This window comes from Delphinapterus leucas, chromosome 13 (assembly GCF_059928025.1).
Source record: "Delphinapterus leucas isolate spDelLeu-1000000601 "Yukka" chromosome 13, BTC_Dleu_Yukka2, whole genome shotgun sequence".
Lineage (NCBI taxonomy): Eukaryota > Metazoa > Chordata > Mammalia > Artiodactyla > Monodontidae > Delphinapterus > Delphinapterus leucas.
The window spans coordinates 74633082-74659114 of NC_143141.1; the positions used below are offsets into that span (position 1 = coordinate 74633082).

At 38.5% G+C, this 26033-nt stretch overlaps 1 protein-coding gene across 10 annotated transcripts in view; it reads left to right on the plus strand.

Annotated features, from left to right (window-relative positions):
* Window positions 1-26033, plus strand: part of DTNB (dystrobrevin beta) — a 244825-nt gene that overhangs the window by 60027 nt on the left and 158765 nt on the right. For all 10 annotated transcript variants that reach the window (XR_016395508.1, XM_022574276.3, XM_022574279.3 and 7 more), the window contains exons 5-6: window positions 7057-7142; window positions 18152-18306. Coding sequence is in view for 9 of the 10 variants with exons in the window: in XM_022574276.3 (XP_022429984.1) it covers window positions 7057-7142; window positions 18152-18306 (241 nt within the window). In the remaining variant the exon portion in view is untranslated. The remainder of the gene's footprint in view (window positions 1-7056; window positions 7143-18151; window positions 18307-26033) is intronic.

Here is a 26033-nt window from a genome sequence, read left to right on the forward strand (position 1 = left end):
TGCACAGTTACATATGTATAAACAGGTTCTTAAACAAAAAGGTTCACTAAGCATCATTTCCAAATCTCTCCTGCCTGCAGATTCATCCCCCTCACATTTACTATGACCCTTAATCTCAGATACCTCTCCTTTCCCCCATACTTAGAGCACCCGCAACCTGACATATATTCCCTCTATCCTACTGGGTTACGTATTGACACTCAGATGCATATCCCCTCACCCTCAATGAAGCATGCAATGCTAAGTGCAGATACATTTGCAGACTCAGAAGAGCATGCAGGCAGAGAGGAGAAAAGATCCACCGTTGGCTGGGTGGGAGATTGTGAGTGGAGATTGCTGTGTGGTTGCTGTGAATAGGAAAGTGGTTGGAAAATAGATAACGAGAGATGACGAGTTAAGGGGCCACGTGTTACTGATAATAATTAGTTGAGGAGTGAATGCACTATTCTGGTAATGCATCTACAGACTGCTTGGCCTGAGACCAGCTGTTGAGACCAGTAATAAGCCCAATGAGTAGAGGAGGGCACAGGTGTGTAGTGCTGATCCAGGTCAGTTGAGAAATACAGCTGCTATTCTGTATTTAAATGTAAGACTTTCTGAATCCAGGACTATTATTTGCAACAGAGTTGAGTTAAAGAATATTTGAATAAGAGATGCAAAGTGTTGAGAATATTAGTGTTTCTAAAGCATTTTGAAGATTTGGAAAAAGTGCTGTTTAAATGCTATTATAATAATTTTTAGAAGTAAAGATGTCATAGACCCATTAAGACCTGTTTTATGGCATTTACTGACGAGCACTTTCTTCAGTTACAGAGTTGATTTTCACCTGGGTCTCTTGCCAGTATGCTGGGCTCTGCCACACTGTCTTGTCTGCATAGATGACATTAGTTTCTTTTTTTGCAGCAAGGAGTGGATAGTATTTTGTCTCTATGAAGGAAGAACATGAGATTTGGAGCCAGAAGGAGTTATACAAACACAATATGATCAATTCTCTTTCATCTTTGGTCATGTCCTTTGATTTATTGTTGCCTGTGAAATACAAGCCAAAGTCTTAGAATTGCATTCGAAGCTCTCTGTTGGTAGTTCTTAGCTTTGGATGCATATTAAAATAACATGAGGAACTTTTTAAAAGTACCAAGAACAGGGTGGGGTTTAGGCATCTGAATAGTATCTTCTATTCTCATACCTTACTGAGATTTGGATCTAGAACTCTTAGGAAATACAAAGAATCATCTTGTTGATTTTTACAAAAATATCCTATTGTGAATTTGGGATTGCATTGAATCATAACAGGATTCTGATCAGTTTAGGGAGAATTGACATTTTAACAATATTGTCTTTCATTTCATGAACATGGTGTATCTATTTACATTTTCTTTGATTTCTTTCATCAGTATTTTGTAGTTTTCAGCATACACATCTTGAACATAAGTTTAAAAAAAATTTATCTGTTTTTCATATTTTTGGTGGTATTGTATTTCCAATTTTCTTTTCCTAATTTATAGAAATTTGAATTTTTTTATGTTGACCTTGTATTCTGCAGCCTTGCTAAAGTCCCTTATTGTAGTGTTTTGGTAGGTTCTATATATTTATTTTGTAGGTTCTTTGGGATTTCCTACACAGAAGGTCATATTGTCTGGAGTAGATAATTTTATTTTTAAACTTTCAATCTGTATGCATTTATATTTTTTTCTAACTTTGTTGCACCAGCTGTGTTCTTCAGTGTGGTATTGCATTCTAGTAGTGAAAGCAGTCATCCTTGACTTGTTCTTGATCTCAGTGGAAAAGTACTTAGTCTTTCATCATTAAGTATGATGTTATTAGCTGTTTTTTTTTTTTTTTGAAGGCGCCCATTATCAGACTGAGGAAATTCTTTTCTTTTCCTGGTTTTCCAAGAGTATTTATCAAGAATGGATGTTGAGTATTGTCATCTGCATCTATTTGGATGATCGTATAGCTTTTCTCTTTGTACTGATTGATTTTCAAATGTCAAACTAGTGTTACATCACTGGGATAAAGCCCCCTGGGTTGTGATTTTTAAGTCGTTTATATATAGTGCTACATTCAATTTGCTCACATTTTGTTGAAGGTTTTTTGTATGGGTTCATGAGGGATACCGACTTCTTATTTTCTTTTGTTGTAATGTATGTATGTGTTTTTGTTATTAGGATAATGCTGGCCCTCATAAAAGAATTGGGAAGTGTTCCCTCCTTTTTTATTCCCTGGAAGAGAGTAGAACTGCAATTATTTCTTCTTTAAATGTTTAGAATTTGCCAGTACAGCTCTCTGAATGAGGAGCTTTCTCTTTTGGAAGGGTTAAAAATACAGATTCAACTTCTGTAATGGATATGGGCCTATTCAGATTACCTGTTTCTTCTTTTTTTAAAAATTCATTTATTTTTGGCTGTGTTGGGTCTTCGTTGCTGCACGTGGGCTTTTCTCTAGTTGCAGTACGCGGGGGCTACTCTTCGTTGCGGTGCACGGGCTTCTCAATGTCATGGCTTCTCTGGTTCTGGAGCACGGGCTCTAGGCACATGGGCTTCAGTAGTTGTGGCACATGGGCTCAGTAGTTATGGCTCGTGGGCTCTAGAGCACAGGCTCAGTAGTTGTGGCACGGGCTTAGCTGCTCTGTGGCATGTGGGATCTTCCCGGACCAGGGCTTGAACCCGTGTCCCCCGCATTGGCAGGCAGATTCTTTTTTTTTTTTTTTCGGTACGCGGGCCTCTCACTGCTGTGGCCTCTCCCGTTGCGGAGCACAGGCTCCGGATGCGCAGGCTCAGTGGCCATGGCTCACGGACCTAGCCGCTCCGCGGCATGTGGGATCTTCCCGGACCGGGGCACAAACCCGTGTCCCCTGCATCGGCAGGCGGACTCTCAACCACTGCACCACCAGGGAAGCCCTGCAGACAGATTCTTAACCACTGCGCAACCAGGGAAGCCCTACCTATTTCTTATTGAGTGAGCTTTAATAGTTTCTATTTTTCAAGGAGAAGTTTGTGTCTCCAGTTCATCTAAGTTGTTGAATTTATGGACATAAAGTTTTTGTAATATTTCCTTATTATTTCTGTAATGTTTAGAAAACCTGTGGTGATATCCCTTCTTTCATTTTTGATATTGGTAATTTGTGTCTTCTCTTTTCTTTTCTTAGTCAGTCTGGCTAGAGATTTATCGATGTTATTGGTTTATTCAAAGAACCAGCTTTTGGTTTCATTAATATTCTGTATTGATTTCCTGTTTTCAATTTCATTGATTTCTGTTCTTACTCATTATTTTTTGCCTTTTGCTTGTTTTGGGTTTAATTTGCTGTTCTTTTTCCTGAGTCTTCAGATGGAAGCTTAGGTTATTGGCTTAAGAACCTTGTCTTCTAGTATAAACATTTAATATTTATAAAGTGAATAGTGCCCACTCTTTCACTGCTTTCCTTTGGCTGCCTGCTTTTGACCCTGGATGCAACTAATGTTATTTTGTCGGTATCCTTTCAGACAGCTTATGCATATACAAATATATGAAAATATTTTTTTACTTTCTCCTTTTTAACATAATTGCTAGATTGCATTCTAGCAATTATTTTGTCCCATGCCTTGCTTTTTTTTTTTTTTTTTAAGTAATCTATCTTGGATATAATTCTCTATCTTTTATATGTTTTTTTATCATTCTTTTTTATGATAGCCTAATAGCCAGGCTTCTATTAATAGACATCTAAAGCTGGGGCCAGGGCCTTGGGGTTTTTAATGTTTTAATTCTTTTTATATATTTTATTATGGAAATTTTCATTATGGAAAATTTTATGCATTGCAGTTTATATATCTTAAATGTTTTTTAGCCTGTATTTTTCCCTTTCATTATTCTCTCCTTTAAACCATTACCTTTGTCTAGTAATGGTAACCCTCACTTTCCCAGGATTCTTTTTTTTTAAAATAAATTTTAGTATTTATTTATTTATTTTTGGCTGTGTTGGGTCTTTGCTGCTGTGCACAGGCTTTCTCTAGTTGCTGTGAGCGGGGGCTACTCTTCGTTGCGGTGCGCGGGCTTCTCGTTGCAGTGGCTTCACTTGTTGCAGAGCACGGGCTCTAGGCGCACGGGCTTCAGTATTTGTGGCACGCCGGCTCTAGAGCGCAGCCTCAGTAGTTGTGGTGCATGGGCTTAGTTGCTCCGCGGCATGTGGGATCTTCCCAGACCAGGGCTGGAAGCCGTGTCCCCTGCGTTGGCAGGTGGATTCTTAACCACTGCGCCACCAGGGAAGTCCCTCAGGATTCATTAAAAAAAAATTTTTTTTTTTAAATTTCTTTTTGTGGCTGCATCGGGTCTTCATTGAGGCATGCGAGGTCTTCATTGAGGCATGCGGGATCTTTTGTTGTGGCGTGGGCTCTTCGTAGTGGCGCACAGACTTCTCTCTAGTCGTGGCATGGGAGTTTTCTCTCTCTAGTTGTGGCGCGCAGGGTCCAGAGCACGTGGGCTCTGTAGTTTGCGGCACGCAGGCTCTCTAGTTGAGGTGCGCAGTCTCAGTAGTTGTGATGCGTGGGCTTAGTTGCCCCGTGGCATGTGGGATCTTAGTTCCCTGACCAGGGATCTCACGCACGTCCCCTGCATTGGAAGGCAGATTCTCTATCACTGGACCACAAGGGAAATCCCGGGATTCATTTTTTAAAACAGTTTTTATTCAGAAATAGAAAACACCTACGGAAGAATACCTAAAACAAGGTACAGTTTAATGAATTGCTATAAAACAAATATCCATATAAATACTCCGGAGGCCAAGAAATAGAATGTTGTCAGCACCCCAGAAACCCCTTGTGTTCTCCTTTCTGTGTTACAACTCCTCTCTCTTCCCCCAGAGGTAATCAATATCCTGATTTCTGTGGAAATCTCTTTTAAGATTAGTTTTTACTTTCCCCCTGTGGAATTTCCTGGGTATTCTTAAGTCATGAAATCTGTGTCTGCAAAAAATGTTTCGAGGAAGTTTACCTTAAAAAATGTCGTTAGCTGTGCAGCAAGGCTTGACTTTTCTGCTGGTGAGCACTTGCTCCTCATCCTTGCTCTGCTGGTCATCAGGCTTGCTTACTCTCGCTTTGAGCTTCAGGAATACTTTCTTTTGTCACTTCATCTTTCTGGGCCACTTTACTTCAGGATAGAAGCTGCATCCATCAGAATTCTTAGTTGTAAGCAGTAGGAACCATCTCTAGCTAATTCATTAAAAGGATATGGGTGACCAGTCAGCTTTCTAAGAAGGTTGGGAAAGTAGGCTTCATGACCACACTGCCAAGAACAAAGCTCAAAATCATACCACAAAACTGGTCTCAGGAAGTCCCTCTGCCACCAAGCTGGACATAGATACTGCTGCTTGTGCTCCAAAAGCCACTGATGCTGGGCTGTGGTTGCTGCCATGAGAATCTCTGTCCCAGCTCTCAGGACACTGGATGTAACTGCTCCTACTGCTGACATCCTCGCCACGTGGATTCTTTGGAGTTCTTACTTCTACAAGTTAGTTGTTTTCTATTTGAAGTCTAGAGCGGTGCATCTTATTGGCGGAGCTTGTATTATGTTCCCCTGTCTTAGTTTCAAAGGAAGATGGGAAAGTTTTTTTTTTTTCCTTCTTCATACTTTGGTAGTGGGATGTATACTTGTCATATAAGGTAGGGTGTGCTTAAATGTAGACTCAGCGTTTGGATGGTTGGCGACCAAAAAGAAATGTCCATTGTAAAAGGTCTGTATCAGTCTTGGAAATCCATCACTTTTAACACAGTTGTTGCTCTTTATAGACACTCACGTTGCTCATATCGTGCAATGAATATTTGACATAGGACTATTTTTTATCATTTCCAGGTGATATATTGCCAGGTGCTATATAAGACATGGAACAGAATCTGTATTTCTGATGATCTATGTATATTAAAAGTCCCATTCTAATTTTAGCTAGTTTGGGGGGAATTCCTGTTTTATCTTATGAGTAAACTTAATGAGATGTAATAGTTAAAAATCAACTGTAACAAACATTGGTGTCTCCTGGCAGTATTTTCCCTGAGAAGTTTCTGGCTTGTTGACCATTTGCCCTTTTTCAGATGTGATCTTACTGTATACAAAAAGGTTTGGAAAATAGGAGACACTCTTAGGACCATTAGTAAATATAAATAGGATGACATTTTCTTTTCAAAACCAAGATGATATAGTTCTCATTATTGCAAAGGTATTTTACTCTAAGTCACTGTGAAACTTTGTAAGCACAAGCTTTATAAAATTAACACAAAAGCCCATTGTTAATTTACATATGTGACTTTAAAAGCCGGCTAGTGAAGTTTTCATCTTCTCTGAAACCAGGACATAGTTGAATGGTTGGAGCAGTGGCCACAGGGGTTGGGGCCTTGCTGTTATTGTCCTGGCTCTGCAGGTGGTGTATAGCATCACTTTGAGTAGCTCATTTATGGTCTACATTTCATCTTTCTAGTTCCTGAAGAAGAATTCATAATACTGTCCCTTCCCCTTCACTTTTCTCACAGTGGTGGCAGGAGATCTGACACAGATGTCTCAGATGAGACAGATGAACTTCTTAGAATAAACACATGGTAACATAAAGGTTGTTACAGTGAAAACAAGCAAAGATGAAGGTAGTATAAACTCTTTATAGCAACATGCATCCTGTTGCCTTAGTACGTAACAATAAACTGTTGTTATAATATCCTGATGGAAGAACACACTTCTGAATTATTATTCAAACCAGGTGGTGCCTCAGATTTGAATACTTAAACACCTCAGCTGTGGATTTAATGGGCTAAGTTGGTAGGATGTTTTTTAGGTTCATTCATTTGGCCTTTGCCTACAAAGCCAACAGAAGTTGCTTTATAGGGTGTTTCTAAACTCATTGCCAAATAAACCAGGTTAGTTTTAACACTGTTCACATAGCATATGGGAAGCCTTAATTCTGTAAAGGAAAAAAAGAATCCACGGTTTCTAAATGTGGTAATATTGTAACAGAAGGGCAGGAATCAATTTACTGGTGATACATTTGATTGCTTTTGTGGTTCCAGATAGCAATTATTTCTAATATAATTTATTTTGCAGTGAGGGCCGAGGCAAGTTGACGGTATTTTCAGTTAAAGCTATGTTAGCAACCATGTGTGGTGGAAAAATGCTGGACAAATTGAGATGTAAGTATTTTTATATTATTTGAAAGATTTTATTTTCAAATTAGGACTTTTAAACACTTTTAAATGAATGTTTTCAGAATTTTGGATGATGGTCTATTGAACTTTTTTGTTTTTTTTACTACCATACCACTCATTTTACAGCAACTGGCTCAGAGTATGTAAGCTATGCCACCTACTGTTCAGATGGAAAAGTTGGTTGAATTAATTTTTTAATTTTTTAATTTTTTTTAGGTTAAAACAAGAAAACTCTGAAAAGATTCAGAATAGTAATGTGGACATTTAAAAATTTCTTTAAAAATGTTTTCCATATTGTTAAAAATTATGCTTGAAGGTGATTTGTTGATCACTTTTAATTAGAAAATAAATTTCATCACTTTTACCGGGTTTGGTCAAGTTTAGCTCTTTTCTTAATCACCTGATGCTTTATCAGGTGGTATTTCTTATGATTAAACTGTTTTTTAGTACCTTAGATTCAAGTGTAGTTATTTAGAAATTGATAACCTATTTATTCACTTATCTTTCCTTAATTTTTTTCTTACTGTTTACCATTTTGGCATTTTACTGTTCACTAGATACTATTAGAAGGTGGTTAGATGAAGTTGAAGGAGATAAAATTCACAGTTACTTAATTTTTCTGCTTATCATTTTCATTTATTCACTCATTAGATAGTCCTTCACTGCCTAAGATATGCCAAGCATTGTGCTAGGTGCTGTACATATATTTTCTCACTGAATCCTTAAAATTTCTTTGAGCAGCAGGTGGTATTTTCTCTGTTTTATAGATGAGTTAACTGAGGGGGCAAAGCTGGGATTTCAACTCAGGCTGTAGCTTCAGAGCCCTTTCTAAGCTACTCTTTTGTACTCCACTATGCTCATCCTGTAGTGGGAGACACACATTCAGAGTGCCCTAATACGAGTATCCATGGAGTAAGAAACTCTAGCAGGTTTCACAGAGGTGAGATTGAAGCTGTGGGTTTTCATGAAGTGCTGAGAAAACCTGTGAATTGATTTGTTGAAGAAACTGGGTCATCTGTCTTGTGGCATTTCTCATGGACTAGATTTTGATGATTGCATCCCCATGACGTTCCGCTGTGCCCTACATTTTTGGTTTTAATTGAAAGATACAGAGCCTTCAACAGATTCAAGTACAAGCTTTTGGGCAAGATTACTTCATGGGTGCATGTTTGTTTTCTGTGCTTTTTCTTACGTGTTACCATGACGTTAAAAGTTAGAAAGCTAGAAGGCTCACTAGATATAGATTTAGATGTCTAAAGAAAGGTCTTAGTATATTTGGTCAGTGTTATCTGGTTATCTCATTTCAAAATCAGCTGCATTGTAAAACAAAGTTTTGGCAGAAGAAAAAGTATAGTTTTATTTAAATACTCTTCTGAGTTTTTTTCACATGGTATCTCAAAATATTACTCTTTTGGGCTGAAATTTCTTAACATTTTCTTAATTCTAACATGGTGTTTTTCTGAGGATGATAATATAATACAGATAAAATTATATCTCATTCACAGAGAAAAAGAAAGTTGGGATTTTGTCTGTTTTTTAACGATGATGATAACAGATAAAGAAATATACATTGCCATTTTTATTAGGAGTGGAGAAACTGGTTGAAAATAGAAAATTGATTATATAACTGCACATTCTAGATAATTCTGGACTCTTTAAGTTTCTATGATTAAATTTGCTACATTTACATAGAGCTGGTACCTGGCCCATAGTAAGTGCTAAAATTTTGCCAAATATAAATTGTTGATTGAGAACTAAAATTACTGCAGCTCTCTGTTGTAACTATTAGTGAAAAGGTGCAAATCCTAGTTCTGTGTGAAGTATTGAAGGGATCCAGGTGATAGCAGGTGGGTTTTTTGTTTATTTATGTGGCTTTTGAATTTCTTAGAGGAGCACAAGTGACCAATATTCAAGTGGCACAAAAGTACACATACCTAGGCAAATGTGACACGTCAGTGTGCTCTCAACACCATATCGTTACACATTGTGTACGGAAATACAAGCCACACTAGATCACTTAATAGCATGTTTACATGATTCAGATAGATTTAAAATCTGGTTTCTTTATCTTCTTCACGTTCAAAATTAAGGTTTCTTTACCATCTGTTGCTCTGTTTCATTATTTTTTAAAATTAATTTTTTTTTTTGGCTGCGTCAGGTCTTCGTTGCTGCGCGTGGGCTTTCTCTAGTTGCAGTGAGTGGGGGCTACTCTTTGTTGCGGTTCGCGGGTTTCTCATTGCGGTGGCTTCTCTTGTTGCAGAGCATGGGCTCTAGGCACGCGGGCTTCAGTAGTTGTGGCTCTTGGGCTCTAGAGCGCAGGCTCAGTAGTTGTGGCTCACGGGCTTAGCTGTTCCGTGACATGTGGGATCTTCCCAGACCAGGGATCAAACCAGTGTCCCCTGCATTGGCAGGTGGATTCTTAACCACTGTGCCACCAGGGAAGTCCCCCCGTTTCATTATTTTTATCGTACTGTAATTATCTTGACTAGAGAGTGAGATGTTTAACCTAAGTAACACTTTCAGGTATTGAAGCCTATCTCCACTTTTTTGTTTTAATCATCTAGGGTGGAAACTGCTTTAAGTGTGGTCTGTGCCTTCTGTTTTAAACAGAGCTCACTGATCATAATTTAAATATTTTTCATCTCTTAGGGATGTCATTCTCTGATGCATTTAGGGCTAATTGTGAGGCTCTGGGTTGTTTGTCCCTTCTCATGTTTTCAGACTGCTGTGTTTTTTCAGCTTTTGAACTTTTTGTCATTGGTGGTGGTGGTGATGGTGTATGTGTGTGTACATGTCCTTTATCTCTGGTAAATGTGATGGTATTATCAGTGTCCCCGTCTCAAGCAGTCTCCTTTTGCTTCTGATGTACTTTTCATATGCTACTGACAGAGAAAACATAACCAGCCTTCTTAACATTCTATTCTGTTAGAGTATGGACGAAGTGATTACTCGTATTGAGAGAAGCACTCACTTTGGTAGTTTTGGCTATTGTGAGAATCCTTTTTCACTTGCTTTCTAGTCATAGCTATGTCCTACTTAGTTGAGGTGGCTGAATAATAGTGTAGAAGAAGGTAGCTATAACACTGTATTGTAACATAAAATGATATTTGACCATTTATTCACTTTTTTCTTCCTACTTGTTCCCTTGTCTTTGTTCTTAGTTTCTGCAGCCTCCTCCCACTGACTCTACTTCTGTTACCTCTGTTAATGTTCCCATTAAGTTAGATTTTTCTAATTTATGGAATATGCCTCAGCATTTCTACTTTTATCTTTTTGCTTTTTACCTCTTATTTTAGAATTTTTTCCTTTAATTTTTTCCCCTTTTTCCTTGATCTGTCTTTGTTTGCTTGTTTTAGTGTCAAGATGGCATTTAAAATGTCTTAACCAATACTTGTGTTTTTAGTTTGAAACATTTTCTTTTTTAAGATTTTTTTGATGTGGAGCGTTTTTTTAAAAGTCTTTATTGATTTTGCTACAATATTGCCTCCGTTTTACGTCTTGGTTTTTTGGCCATGAGGCAGTGTGGAATCTTCGCTCCGCAACCAGGGATCGAACCTGCACCCCCTGCATTGGAAGGCAAAGTCCCAACCACTGGACTGCCAAGGAAGTCCAGAAACATTTCTTAATTAGACTTTTCAGGTCTCTCTTAAGAGAGTGTCTGTCCCCAGGTATCATTCATTTATAGATAAATGGTTAACTGTTGTGGCCATTAGGGACTGTATCCTAGATTCAAAGGCAACTTAAGTCAGGATTCTAAATACCAATGATTTATAATCAGAGTACAGACTTTGATTATCAGCATGATGAAAACTCAGTAATGTCAGAAACCCAAAAAATAACTCAGAGAAACAAAATTTACAGACTGTAAAACCCATTATTTATTAAACCATACTAATTATCAGCTAATTTGACTATGTGATTTATTTACTTTGTCTAATTCTGCTGTTTTCTAAGAAACTTATCTCTTACGCAAACCCTGTCTGTCTTGCACTGAAAGATAGGAGCAGATGATTCATGCAATTTATTTTTAAATCCTTTAGAAAACTGGTGCCACCATTTTGAAGGGCAGTCTAACGGAGTGTCAGAAAGGCTATAAGAATATTTGTATCCAGTGACTCAGCCTGCTTCTTGAGTTTATCATGAGGAATTAATCAGTGGTGTACCCTAGGTTTTACCTATATTTGTTGCAACACTTTTTATAATATATGAAGACTTAAAACAGCTTTAGTGTCCAAAAGTGAGAGCTCAGTTACACTTTGGGATACTGACATGATTGAATATACTGCCTTTAAAAATATGCTTCAGATCAAAATGCATAAATGTAATATAGTTTTAAATAAAAATTTATTATGCACATAGGAAAAGAAAGAAATATACCAAAATGATAACACTGTTAGGTGTTTTCTCTGGGTTATAGCATAAAAATGGTTTTATAATAATAATTTATATTACTTATTGTTTCTGCGTGTTTTTTTTTTTTTTTTTTTTTTTTTTTTTTTTTTTTTTGCGGTACGCGGGCCTCTCACTCTTGTGGCCTCTCCCGTTGCGGAGCACAGGCACCGAAAGCGCAGGCTGAGCGGCCATGGTTCACGGGCCCAGCCACTCCGCGGCATGTGGGATCCTCCTGGACCGGGGCATGAACCCGTGTCCCCTGCATCGGCAGGCGGACTCTCAACCACTGTGCCACCAGGGAAGCGCTTCTGCGTGTTTTTGATAGACCACACTTTGTGCAGCCAGAGAAAAGATGACCTGAGGTGTTTTTTCTCAGAACTGGCAGTTCTGACATTTCAGTTGTTTGCTTCCTTGATGTTTCATTAACAGACTGTAGGGAGCCAACCTTTGAAGTTATAATTAAGCAGTTTCACCTGTTCAAAATTTAGCATCCTCTCTTACAGTCTTCTAACCACCTGTCACTGCGTATTTATCCTGACTGGTTTCTGTTAATCATCTCTTCACTTCATTAGCCTGAAGTGACTCTTTAATCTGAATACTTGCCCATATTTCACATTTCTCATATAACCAAAATGTTTTAGAGCTAGAAGCAAGTGAGAAATGAGTTGTACATCTGCATTTTATGAAAAAGAAAAAGATAAACAAAAACCAAGGAAGGCCTGGAGACTTGTCTAAGGTAGTTCTGACTCAATCAACGCTAGAAGCCCAAGGCATGGCTGAATCCCATCCTTCAGCCTCACTCTGACTTAATGAATGATGTAGGAATATTCATGAGTTTGGGAATAAAATATGCACTTGGATTTAGTTACATACAGATACTTATAAACATTCAGATGTGTATACATTTTTTGTGGGTTAGGTTGCTCAGTTGGTAGAAAGATGACAGGAGAAGATGAGAGACGTTTGCCAGGAAAACTAACATAGAAGAAAATGGCTTTCTTTTCTATAGACTTGAGTCTTTATTGTAAACAGCCCTATCATCTTTCAAAAGTATATGGTTGGTCATGTGGGGATGAGAGGCGAGTGGATTGGATAGATGCACTGAGTAAAGCCAGGGTCATTATCACCAGAAAAAAATTTGAAACATATGTGAAGATGGTAGAATAGTAACATAATTTTGCCACTACACAAAGGACAGAATATTTTAAAAAGTTTGTACACGTGTGCGTGTAAGGGCTTGATTGTGGGTTTTTCACAAGGGAGAAAGCCTGTATTTTTATCTGGAAACAACTAATGGGAAATTAGCATACTTTCTTTCAGAGATGTATAAATAGAAAGAGAATTATTGGGGAAATTAACCAGTGATCTGGGAAGCAGTTTATTCCCTTAATGCCAGAAGGGTTTAGGGCTTTAATTAAAGGACTAGTTTAATTTGGGGGATGTTTTTATTAAATTGTCTCTTATTTATTTCTTTGGTAAGGTATTTTTATATGTATATAGTAAATCACACTTAGATTCATTTTATATTTCATTTACAATAAAAAATAAGCAATTATTTTCAGTGTTTTTGTTACAGATATGAGAAGCCTAATCTAAAAATAAACAAAAAAACTGTTTTAAACAAGTAACTCTAGAAGTCATGACTTCTAAGTAATTACTTAATAGTTTTGAGGTCTACCAGTTTTTCTTTTAAAACCAACCAACCAACAAACATGTTTCTGCTTGTTCTCTTACTAGTGTAATGTGGGCCTATTAAGTTATAGTTTCTTTTTTCATTGATTAAAATTTTTTTTACTACTTTGAATCTATTTTATGACCTAGTAACTAAGTATAACTGAAAGTAATACTTTTTTTGAGGGGGAAGTTAGTCATTTCACTATCTAATCACTCCTTTATTGCTCTGAATGAGTTAGGTATAGATTTGGTGGTGTGCATGTATACACGTATGTTTTTGTGATTGGAAGCTATACATATGTGTATTTATCAATATATACTTGGCAGCTGAAGTCTCTGGTCTTGAATATTTCTACCATTAACTTGCTAGTTTCTTCATTATGAATACATTGAGTGGCAACAGAAAACTTGACTAACAGCGGCATAAAACCATTGGGATTTATTTTTCTCATGCAACAATAAATTCAGAGGCTGGCAAGTTCAAGGTTGGTACCATGACTCAGGGATGTCCTCAGAGACTTGGGTTCCTCCTGTCTTCCTGCTCTGCCATATGGCTTTCCTCCTAGGATTATAAGTGACTGCTCTTTACTGTGCCTTATTCTCATTTTAAGTAGAAAGAAGAAAGAGATGCCTCTATCAGGAAAGCAAAAGCTTTTCCACAAATTCACTTCAGAATTACGACGTGCACAAGAGTCTGGGAAGTAATTTTTAAGGGGAACACATTGCCATTCTAATCAGAGTTCAGTTCGGGAGTGAAAATGGGAAAATAGATACTGAGTAGTAGGCACCTTGCAGTGTCTGCCACATCCCATATTTCCCCTTAGTTTTCATTCAGATTTAATGGATGATGATTTTCTTCATTATGAGAACAGCAGCCAGCTATTTGAAAATTAAGTCATGATGCTCTTCCCTCCTTCAAAGGGCATCAGTTATTCACATAATTGGCAGTGTCTTCAAAACTCTGTATCTGCTGTCTCGAGCTGCGGCCCAGTACTCTGCTTCTAGCTGCCTGCAGGATGGTTCTACTTGGAGATTTGCTGATTAGTTCAAATACAGTTATGTTCGAAGCTAAGTGTCTTTATCTTCAATTTGGTTATTTCAGTCAGGGTTGTCAGCATTTTTCTGAGCTAGAAGCTTAAAATAATCCTAATTTTAGAAATTCTTTATTCTCTAATCCAGTTTGCCATCATCTTCAGTTTCCTGCATTGAAATGTCTTGGAGTTGACCAAGCCCTCCCCTCCATACTGTCACTCCTGTAATTCTGACTCTCACTTTCTTACTTGTGCATTATTTACAGGGTTTTCTAGTTGATGTCGCCAATCTTATTCTTCCTCTTTTATTCATTCTGCCAATCATTAACAGTCTAATTTTCTTGAAACCTAACTTTCTAAATATTTCTTCCCTACTTCAGCATTTTTAAACCGAATCCAAATTGTTTCCTCTTTCAAAGTTTTCATTCATAACATACTTTTCTTTTTTTTTTTTTTGTGGTACGCGGGCCTCTTACTGTTGTGGCCTCTCCCGTTGCGGAGCACAGGCTCCGGACGCGCAGGCTCAGCGGCCGTTGCTCACGGGCCCAGCCGCTCCGCAGCATGTGAGATCTTCCCGGACCGGGGCACGAACCCGTGTCCCCTGCCCTGCATCGGCAGGCAGACTCTCAACCACTGCACCACCAGGGAAGCCCGATAACATACTTTTCTTATTCAATCTCTGTTTACCTTTACTTCACAATATAAATTATCATAGAATGTTCTCTTTGATGCACTGTTTCTTGCCTGCCACCACTAACAGACACACTCTATAAATTCCTGCCACAGAGACTTTTATCCTACTCTCCTTTTTTCTTTCTAGATTGAAGTATGGTTGATTTACAATATTATATTAGTTTCAAGTGTGCAACATAGTGATTCAATATTTTTAGAGATTATACTCCATTTAAAGTTACTGTAAAATATTGGCTATATTCCCTGTGTTGTACAGTATATCCTTGCAGCTTATTTATTTTATACATAGTAGTTTGTACCTCTTCATTCCCTACCCCCATCTTGCCCCTCCCCACTGGTAACCACAAGTTTGTTCTCTGTATCTGTGAGTCTGTTTCTGTTTTGTTATATTTATTCATTCGTTTTATTTTTCCTGTTCTTCTCTAGTTGTGTCCCCAGACCCCCACCCCCCAGCTGTTTTGACCTCATCATTCCAAATTCTATTTTTCAAGGCCAAGCTTCTAGATTTCTTGTTTGTTTGTTTGTTTTTGTTGCTGTTGTTGTTTTTGCGGTACGTGGGCCTCTCACTGTTGTGGCCTCTCCCGTTGCGGAGCACAGGCTCCAGACGTGCAGGTTCAGTGGCCATGGCTCACGGGCCCAGCCGCTCCGCGGCATGTAGGATCTTCCTGGACTGGGTCACGAACCCGTGTCCCCTGCATCGGCAGGTGGACTCTCAACCACTGTGCCACCAGGGAAGCCCCCTATGTGTTTTTGTGTCTATTCTGCACTATATTTTGAAGAAGTGTGATGTAATGGAATGTCTTTGCAGTCGGATAAGTGTGGGTTTAAATCTTGATTTAGCCACTTAGTAACTTTTGACCTTAAGAAAGTTAACCTTTCTAAGCTACTTTCCTTATCTATAAAATTTAACAATTTTATGTGCATACACATGTGTACATACACACCTTTTTGTGACAGTAAAATGAGGTAATGTTTAGTAAACTATAGTAGTACTTAATATTGGGGATTGCTACATGAAAACAAAAACCAAGGTAACAGTATTTTAAACAAAAGTTGAAGTTTATTTTTCTCGTATATAAAAGAAGTCCAGGAGTATGTAGTCCAGGGCTGGTATGATAGTTTCATGTTCATCTGGGACCCAGGCTTTCTATATCTTCCTTTTCTATCATTCTAGTGTATGATTTCTACATAAAAGTTGAGGTTACCACATAGTCCAAGGTGGCTGCTGGAAGCTCCAGCCATCATAGCTGCATTCCAGATAGCAAAAGGAGGAAGGAAGAAAGGGTCTATTTCCAGTGCAGTCAGCTTTCTTTAAAAAGCTGCCTAAAACTAGCCTTCTAGGAAGTCTCTCACAACCCTTCTGCTTATAGTCTCATTGTCCAGACACCTAGTCATATGACTGCAACTTGTTAGAAGAAGGCTTCAAAGTTTAATCTCTTAGTTGGGTACATTGCTGCACAAAATAAAATTAGTGTTCTGTTACTAAGGAAGGAGATAAGAATACTGGGTGTCTACAGCAGACTCAGCCATAGTTACCTGTTGTGGTGCCAGGCAAATGGTGAGGTTTAACAAATATCTTATGCCTCCCTTCTTTCTGTTCTATTTAGAGTCAGCTTAGTGCTTTATTCTTCTTTGCTTCATGTGTATCTTATTTTTTCCAGCTATGTTGAAAGTTTCTTGGGGGGGATAAGGACCATGTATCATACTTCTTTGTTGTTTTTCAAAACACCTAGCAGAGTACTTGGCACTTGGACTACTTAGTAAGAACTTAGTATGTATTTGTTAATTAATTGATTTTACTTTCTACTAGGACCATACTTCTTTTAGCCTCTTGTTGGATTTTCCCCACCTCATGGGTATTTAATACTTTTCCCTCAGCTACAAGCTAGCAGCTCTCATGAGAGGAATGTACTGGAGATTTTCATTCCTTGATAATTTCCTGTTTTCTAATGCCTTAAAAGTTACCCCGTGGACCTGATGATCTAAATTTTATCTTTCTTTGATTAATGTATTTTAATGGTGGTTTTTTCCTATACCTGGTGCTTTGGGATACATATGTATTTCTAATATATCTGTTCATTATGAATATATAGAATATGATTTTTGTTTCTTTTTCTTTTTTGTGGTATGCGGGCCTCTCACTGCTGTGGCCTCTCCCGTTGCGGAGCACAGGCTCTGGATGCGCAGGCTCAGCGGCCATGGCTCACGGGCCCAGCCGCTCCGCGGCATGTGGGATCTTCCCGGACCGGGGCACGAACCCGTGTCCCCCGCATCGGCAGGCGGACTCTCAACCACTGTGCCACCAGGGAAGCCCAGAATATGATTTTGAAAAGTGCCATGTTTGGAAAGGCCTCAGGAAATTATTTTTCTCTGCATATTTAACTCACTGATTTGTTTGTAAGAAAGCTGAATAGTTTGAAAAGAAAGCTTAGGTTAAAGTTGTCAAGTTGTTTTGAGCTCCTGGTTATTTTTCTTTTTCTCCCCAATTATGGGTGAGAAGAGAGAAATAACTAACTGGAGATAGGAAACTCTCTACGAGGAGATAAAGAAATAGTAGTATTACTGGAACTGTCTTTCTAGCTGCTTGGGTCAGACTTTATATAAAAATAGGATCTTATAGTATCAGAGTATCTTGTGATACAAGAGATTATATGAGTTCTTTTTATTCTACTCTGGAACTTACTAAATGGAATATTCTAACTAAACATACTACACAGGAATATATTACATCATTAGTATAATAATATGCAAATACAATACAATTTCTTTCATACCCTATCACCAATATGCAAATATATTCATACACTCAAAGATGTATATGTCTTATATAAATACGTACACAAATGTAAGAGATAAAGATATGCTGCTACAAATTCTTCTTGGAATAAAGTGAGGTGTAAATAGATAAAATAAAAAGTTATACATTATCCAGTTATGTATGCTCGAAAAGAGTAGGTAGGTAGACGTACATGAGTGGTTATGTGATGTTTAGGTAGAATATTAAGTGGGTGGGAAAGAGGGGCCTCATCAGCAAAGTAACCACACAGTGTTAATGAGAATGAGAATTCGTGTTAACTAAAAGTCATAACAACTTTATGGTACTTTTTAATGATGCTTTTGGACTGGTATACAAATGACATAGAGCTGTTTATAAAGAGTTGATATTTCCTTATAGTTTGACTTTATTTGGTTTTGTTCTCATAGATGTTTTCTCCCAGATGTCAGATTCCAATGGCTTAATGATATTTAGCAAGTTTGACCAGTTTCTGAAGGAAGTTCTGAAGCTCCCAACAGCTGTCTTTGAAGGGCCATCTTTTGGTTACACAGAGCACTCAGTCCGCACCTGTTTTCCACAGCAGGTAAGGATGGGTTTATAGAATCTAGGATTAGAAGAGCTCTCATCCACCCCTCCACCTTTTGTCAGATTTCGCCAGATTGCTTCACTCTAGGAATATAGGTCTTGAGTAGGGGAGGGAAAATAACTTTTAAGTCAGAGGAGAGGATGTAGAAGAGAGGGGGGTTAAAAATTCACCTGAGAACTCTTTTCTTGGAAGAGGGGAGGGAAGTCTTTTCTGAAAAAATGATAACAGTTGAAATATTTTAAATTACTAAAAATTTCAAGAAAAATGTTTAAGGTATTTATCTTATTGCTGCTAGACATATATTACTCTCCCTAATGAGGTTTTTTTTTAATAATCTTTTTTTTTTTTTTTTTTTTGCGGCACGCGGGCCCCTCACTGCTGTGGCCTCTCTCGTTGCGGAGCACAGGCTCCGGATGCGCAGGCTCAGCGGCCATGGCTCATGGGCCCAGCTGCTCCGCGGCATGTGGGATCCTCCTGAACCGGGGCACGAACCCGTGTCCCCTACATCAGCAGGCGGACTCTCAACCAGTGCGCCACTAGGGAACCCCGGATTGTTGGAAGATTTTTAATCACAGTTTCAATTTCAGTGCTTGTGATTGGTCTGTTTATATTTTCTGTTTCTTCCTGGTTCAGTCTTGGAAGATTGTGCTTTTCTAAGAATATGTCCATTTCTTCCAGGTTGTCCATTTTATTGGCATAGAGTTGCTTGTAGTAATCTCTCATGATCCTTTGTATTTCTGCAGTGTCAGTTATTACTTCTCCTTTTTCATTTCTAATTCTGTTGATTTGAGTCTTCTCTCTTTTTTCTTGATGAGTCTGGCTAATGGTTTATCCATTTTGTTTATCTTCTCAAAGAGCCAGCTTTTAGTTTTATTGATCTTTGCTATTGTTTCCTTCATTTATTTCTGCTCTGATCTTTATGATTTCTTTCCTCTGGCTAACTTTGGGAGTTTTTGTTCTTCTTTCTCTAATTGCTTTAGATGTAAGGTTAGGTTGTTTATTTGAGATTTTTCTCGTTTCTTGAGGTAGGATTGTATTGCTATAAACTTCCCTCTTAGAACTGCTTTTGCTGCATCCCATAGGTTTTGGGTTGTCATGTTTTCATTGTCATTTGTTTCTAGGTATTTTCTGATTTCCTCTTTGATTTCTTCGGGGATCTCTTGGTTATTTAGTAGTGTATTGTTTAGCCTTCATGTGTTTGTATCTTTTACAGGTTTTTTCCTGTAATTGATATCTAGTCTCATAGCATCGTGGTTGGAAAAGATACTTGATACAATTTCAATTTTCTTAAATTTACCAAGGCTTGATTTGTGACCCAAGATGTGATCTATCCTGGAGAATGTTCCATGAGCACTTGTGAAGAAAGTGTATTTTGTTTGGATGGAATGTCCTATAAGTATCAATTAAGTCCATCTTGTTTAATGTATAATTTCAAGCTTGTGTTTCCTTATTTATTTTCATTTTGGATGATCTGTCCATTGGTGAAAGTGGGGTGGTAAAGTCCCCTACTATGATTGTGTTACTATCGATTTCCCCTTTTATGGCTGTTTCCATTTGCCTTATGTATTGAGGTGCTCCTATGTTGGGTGCATAAATATTTACAATTCTTATGTCTTCTTCTTGGATTGATCCCTTGATCATTATGTAGTGTCCTGCTTTGTCTCTTGTAATAGTCTTTATTTTAAAGTCTATTTTGTCTGATATGAGAATTGCTACTCCAGCTTTCTTTTGATTTCCATTTGCATGGAATATCTTTTTCCATCCTTCACTTTCAGTCTGTATGTGTCCATAGGTCTGAAGTGGGTCTCTTGTAGGAGCATATGTATGGGTCTTGTTTTTGTATCCATTCAGCCAGTGTGTGTCTTTTGGTTGGAGCATTTAATCCACTTACATTTAAGGTAATTATCGATATGTATGTTCCTGTTACCATTTTCTTAATTGTTTTAGGTTTCTGTTTGTAGGTCTTTTCCTTCTCTTGGTTTCCTGCTCAGAGAAGTTCCTTTAGCATTTGTTGTAAAGCTTGTCTGGTGGTGCTGAATTTTCTTAGCTTTTGCTGGTCTGTAAAGGTTTTAATTTCTCCATCGAATCTGATTGAGATCCTTGCTGGGTAGAGTAATCTTGGTTGTAGGTTTTTCCTTTTCATCACTTTAAATATATCCTGCCACTGCCTTCTGGCTTGGAGAGTTTCTGGTGAAAGATCAGCTGTTAACCTTATGGGGGTTCCCTTGTGTGTTATTTGTTGCTCTCGCTTGCTGCTTTTAATTTTTTTTCTGTGTATTTAATTCTTGATAGTTTGATTAATATGTGTCTTGGCGTGTTTCTCCTTGGATTTATCCTGTATGGGACTCTCTGTGCTTCCTGGACTTGACTGACTATTTCTTTTCCCATATTAGGGAAGTTTTCAACTACAATCTCTTCAAATATTTTCTCAGTCCCTTTCTTTTTCTCTTCTTCTTCTGGGACCCATGTAATTCGAATGTTGGTTCATTTAATGTTGTCCCAGAGGTCTCTGAGACTGTCCTCAATTCTTTTCATTCTTTTTTCTTTATCCTGCTCTACGGTAGTTATTTCCACTATTTTATCTTCCAGGTCACTTGTCCGTTCTTCTGCTTCAGTTATTCTGCTATTGATTGCTTCTAGAGAATTTTTAGCTTCATTTATTGTGTTGTTCATCATTGTTTGTTTGCTCACTCTTTAGTTCTTCTAGGTACTTGTTAAACGTTTCTTGTATTTTCTCTGTTTCCAAGATTTTGGGTCATCTTTACTATCATTACTCTGAATTCTTTTTCAGGTAGACTGCCTATTTCCTCTTCATTTGTTTCATCTGGTGGACTTTTACTTTGCTCCTTCGTCTGCTGCATATTTTTCTGTCTTCTCATTTTGCTTAGTTTACCGTGTTTGGGGTCTCCTTTTCACAGGCTGCAGGTTCGTAGTTCCTGTTATTTTTGGTGTCTGCCCCCAGTGGGTAAGGTTGGTGCAGTGGGTTGTGTAGGCTTCCTGGTGGAGGGGACTGGTGCCTGTGTTCTGGTAGATGAACCTGGATCTTGTCTTTCTGGTGGGCAGGACTGTGTCCAGTGGTGTGTTTTGGGGTGCCTGTGCACCTATTACGATTTTAGGCAGCCTCTCTCCTAATGGGTGTGATTGTGTTCCTGTCTTGCTAGTTGTTTGGCATAGGGTATCCAGCACTGTAGCTTGCTGTTCATTGTGTGGAGCTGGGTCTTAGTGTTGAGACGGAGATACGTGGGAGAGCTCTCGCTGATAGATATTACGTGCAGCCAGGAGGCCTGTGGTGGTCCAATGTCCTGAACTCGGCCTTCTCACCTCAGAGGCTCAGGCCTGACAGCCAGCCGGAGCACCAAGACCCTATCAGCCACACGGCCAGGTGCATGGGGAGTTTCTTGCCTTTTGGGAAGTCTGAGGTCTTCTGCCAGTGTTCAGTAGGTGTTCTGTAGGAGTTGTTCCACGTGTAGATGTTTTTTGTTTTGTTTTTTTTTTTTGTGGTACGCAGGCCTCTCACTGTTGTGGCCTCTCCCGTTGCGGAGCACAGCCTCCGGACACGCAGGCTCAGTGGCCATGGCTCACGGGCCCAGCCACTCCGCAGCATGTGGGATCTTCCCAGACCGGGGCACGAACCCGTGTCCCCTGCATCGGCAGGCGCACTCTCAACCACTGTGCCACCAGGGAAGCCCTGTAGATGTATTTTTGATGTACATGTGGGGAGGAAGGTGATCTCCACGTCTTACTCCTCTGCCATCTTGAAGGTCCTCCCCATTATTCCTTTTAATCATAAGCAAATTTGAGTTTAAGTCATCATTTTAAAAAACCGCCCTGTTGATGTCCCTAGTTTGCTTTGAAAAAACCTTACTAACTCCTCACTGCCTCCTGGATAATGTAGTTAGCCAGACAAGGTGTTGCTTATCGATCCGACCCCTGCCTCTCTTTCACCTTCATTCCTGATCCCTCCTACCCCCACAGACCCCATCCCTCAGGATGCCATGGATTCTTTTTAGATATTGCCCCAGTGCCACAGGGGTTGTACCATTTACACTCCCACCAGCAGCGTGTAAGTCCATCTTTTTCTCCACAGCCTTGCCAACAGCACATGTTCTTACATTTAGGAATTTCTGCCAATCTGAGAGATGAGAAGTGTTATCTCAGCATAGTTTTGATTTGCATTTCTCTTGTTTTGAGTAGGTGAAAGTGGTATACTTCTCTTCTTTGTTTATGCTGTTAGCTCTCACTGAAATGCCAGTAACCCCGACGTTCTTTCTCTCCTCCAACAAAGGCCTCATATTTCAAGTCACAGCTAAATATCTCCTTGTCTTTGTTGCTCTGAATCTTTTGATGTAGGATTAATTGTTTCCTCTTCTACAGGCCCTGGCCTGTTACATCTAGCTCACTAATGCCCTGAGGGATGCACCTTGGTCTCCTTCAAATTTAAATCCCCATTACTAACAGTGTCTGGAAAATCATCAGTGCTTACTAGGTAGTTTGATTGAGTAGTGGTTTTAAATCTATTATGGCATGAGAAAGTATCTGGGCTTGAATTCTTACTGCAAGCTTAAAGCTCATGGATGTGATTGCAGCCTTGTTGTTTTCACTGATATTATTCCATAATTTTCTCAAATGAGACAATCTTTGCAATGAGGAAAATACCGAATTTCAGAATTTTTGAAGACTTTTTCCATTCTTTTTTAAAAAAAGCTATAATAAATACAAGTATCTCGATAAAAAGCACAGCAACACTATATTGTTGTGTCATTACAAAGTACTCTAATTTTCAAAGTCCAGAATAAATCTGTGATATGATTCAGTATCTTATAATAACTGAAAGGCTGACCCATAGCACTGGTCCTGTAACCAGTTGATGTGTGTTTGCTCTTGTCAGACAAAGTATTTCTATAACTTTACACAAAAACTTTGTATAAAAACATTTTAATCTGAAAGATTTAAAAAATGCTGTTTTTAAGTCTTTTAGCTAAATGTCATACATTGTTTAACTGATTACCAAGTAAGTGGTAGGGCAATGGATAAGAAATATTTCCCTGTTGCCCATAAGAAAATAGGAGTTTTGTTTTGTTGTTTTTGTTGTTGTTGTTTTTGGCTGCACTGGGTCTTTGTTGCTGTGCACGGGCTTTCTCTAGTTGTGGCGAGTGGGGGCTACTCTTTGTTGTGGTGTGCGGGCTTCTCATTGCGGTGGCTTCTCTTGTTGCAGAGCACGGGCTCTAGGCGCCCAGGCTTCAGTAGTTGCAGCACACAGGCTCAATATTTGTGGCACGTGGGCCCTAGAACGTGTGAGCTTCAGTAGTTGCGACACGTGGGGTCAGTAGTTGTGACACACGGGCTTAGTTGCTCCGCGGCATGTGGGATCTTCCCGCACCAGGGATTGAACTCATGTCCCCTCCATTGGCAGGTGGATTCTTAACCACTGCACCACCAGGGAAGTCCCAGAAAATAGGAGTTTTTAATGGAAAAGATGAGATTGGAAATTGCAGCTATGATGACCTAATGCTAAATTATTTTACTTGTTTTCTCACGTTATTTTAGTGATACTGGATTTCTCACTTTTAAGAGATGATTTCTCCCCTCTTTTAAAACAGGAAAGTTGTAGCCAAGAGTGGAGGGAGGGAAGTCAAATGGCATCTAGACTAATAATTGTCAGTATTGATGATTAGAATAACAAAGTGTGGGGAAGTAGACAGGAAACAGAAACACTGGTTTCTAAGAAAAATATGAGAGTGCATACAAAGATAAAAACAGGCTCAGTGTTTTATTGAGGAAAGCATAAATAAATCATGGTGTTTTTGCTCAGTGGATGAGGCAGCTGTTAAAATGATTAGAAAAGAAGACCTTGTAGCAAAACAATAAAGTATTTAATAAAACATTAAGTGGGGGATTCCCTGGTGGCACAGTGGTTGGGAATCTGCCTGCCAATGCAGGGGACACGGGTTCAAGCCCTGGTTTGGGAAGATCCCACATGCCGCGAAGCAGCTAAGCCTGGGCGCCACAACTACTGAGCCTGTGCTTCAGAGCTCATGTGCCTCGACTTCTGAAGCCCACACGCCTAGAGCCTGTGCTCTGCAACAGGAGAAGCCACCGCTATGAGAACCCCGTGCATGGCAACAAAGAGTGGCCCCCACTCGCCACAACTAGAGGGAGCCCCTGCGCAGCAACAAAGACCCAACTCAGCCAGAACTAACTAACAAAATAAATAAATATATTAAAAAAAGAAAAAATATTAAGTGGAAAGACAGATTATATATTTTTATATACCCTATGTACATAATTATATAGAAACATGCATTTGGAGGGAAATACAGAAAAATGAGAAGCAAGAATGTTCATTACTTGCAGTTTTATTATAGTTTTTGTTATAAATATTCTGTTGTAAAAAATAAAGAGAAATGCAAAGAATATGTTCAACTCAGGAGCAAAACCAAAATAAAACAAAACAAAAGGTAGAAGAAAAGAGTGAAAGAGCCTGTCTTTCACATAGTTATTTACTGAGTCACGGAATTTTAGAGCTGGGAATTCTGTCCCATAAGTTCTCAAACTTTCTGGTATCAGGACCTTTTTACACCCCTGAAAATATTTGAGCACCCCAGAGAGCTTTTGTTTATATGAGTTATATCTGTCAGTATTTCCATATTAGAAATCAAAACTGATAAATTATAAAATATTAAATCATTTAAAAAGAACAATGATAAACCAATTACACATTAACATAAATAATATATTTTATGAAAAGTAGATATTCCAAAGCAAAAAAATTTAATGAGAAGAATGCCATTGTTTTATATTTTTTGCAAATTTCTTTAATATTTGGCTCAGTTGAAGACAGCTGGGTTTTCATATCTGCTTATCCATTCAGTCTGTTGTGATATGTTGTTTTGGTTAAAGTATGGAAAGAAAATCTGGTCTCAGACAGCTGTGTAGTTGGAAAAGGGAGGAATATTTTAAAAGCTTTTGCAGATAATTGTGGATATGCCATGTTGCCTCTGGAACATTCCACTGTACAGTCGTGAGAGAATCAGATTGAAAAAAGCAAATGATGTCTTAGTATTATTATGAAAATAGTTTTGACCTCATGGACTCCTTGGAAATGTTTTAGGAACCTTGCAGGGGGACCTCTGACCATACTTCGAGAACCACTGCTCTAGCCCTTGAGAGATAAGAAAACTGAAACCAGAATGTTAGGTGATTTCCCCCCAATCACGTAGTTAATGGAAGACAGAGCACTGGGACACAGTTCTTCTGGTTTCATTCCTCATGCTTTTGGAGGACTTAAATTATAGTATGACTTAGGACAACTTTTGGAAACTGATCCTGAGTGTACTTATGAGGGAGTTCTGAGATATCAAGTATAATTCCTTTTCATCTTGAAGATTTAAGAAACCACACAAAACTCCATGATAGGTGAATCAAAAGTTTTAGGGAAAGTAGCATTAGGATTATAAGTGGATTTGTAAAAGTGTAATTTTTAACAAATATAAGATGATACAGAAACATTAATTTAAACATTACATTTATGATAAGTGATATAATTACAAAGGTATATTAACCACCTCTGACTAGCTAAAGACTTCCTAGCATCTTCTTTCTCAATTTTAAGTAGACACTTGTAATTTCATTTTCGTTTATTGCAGTTATTTGCATATCCATTATAAGAGGCATTTTCCATGTCTGAACCTCCATTCAAATGCTGGGTGACTTTCTGTTTTTAT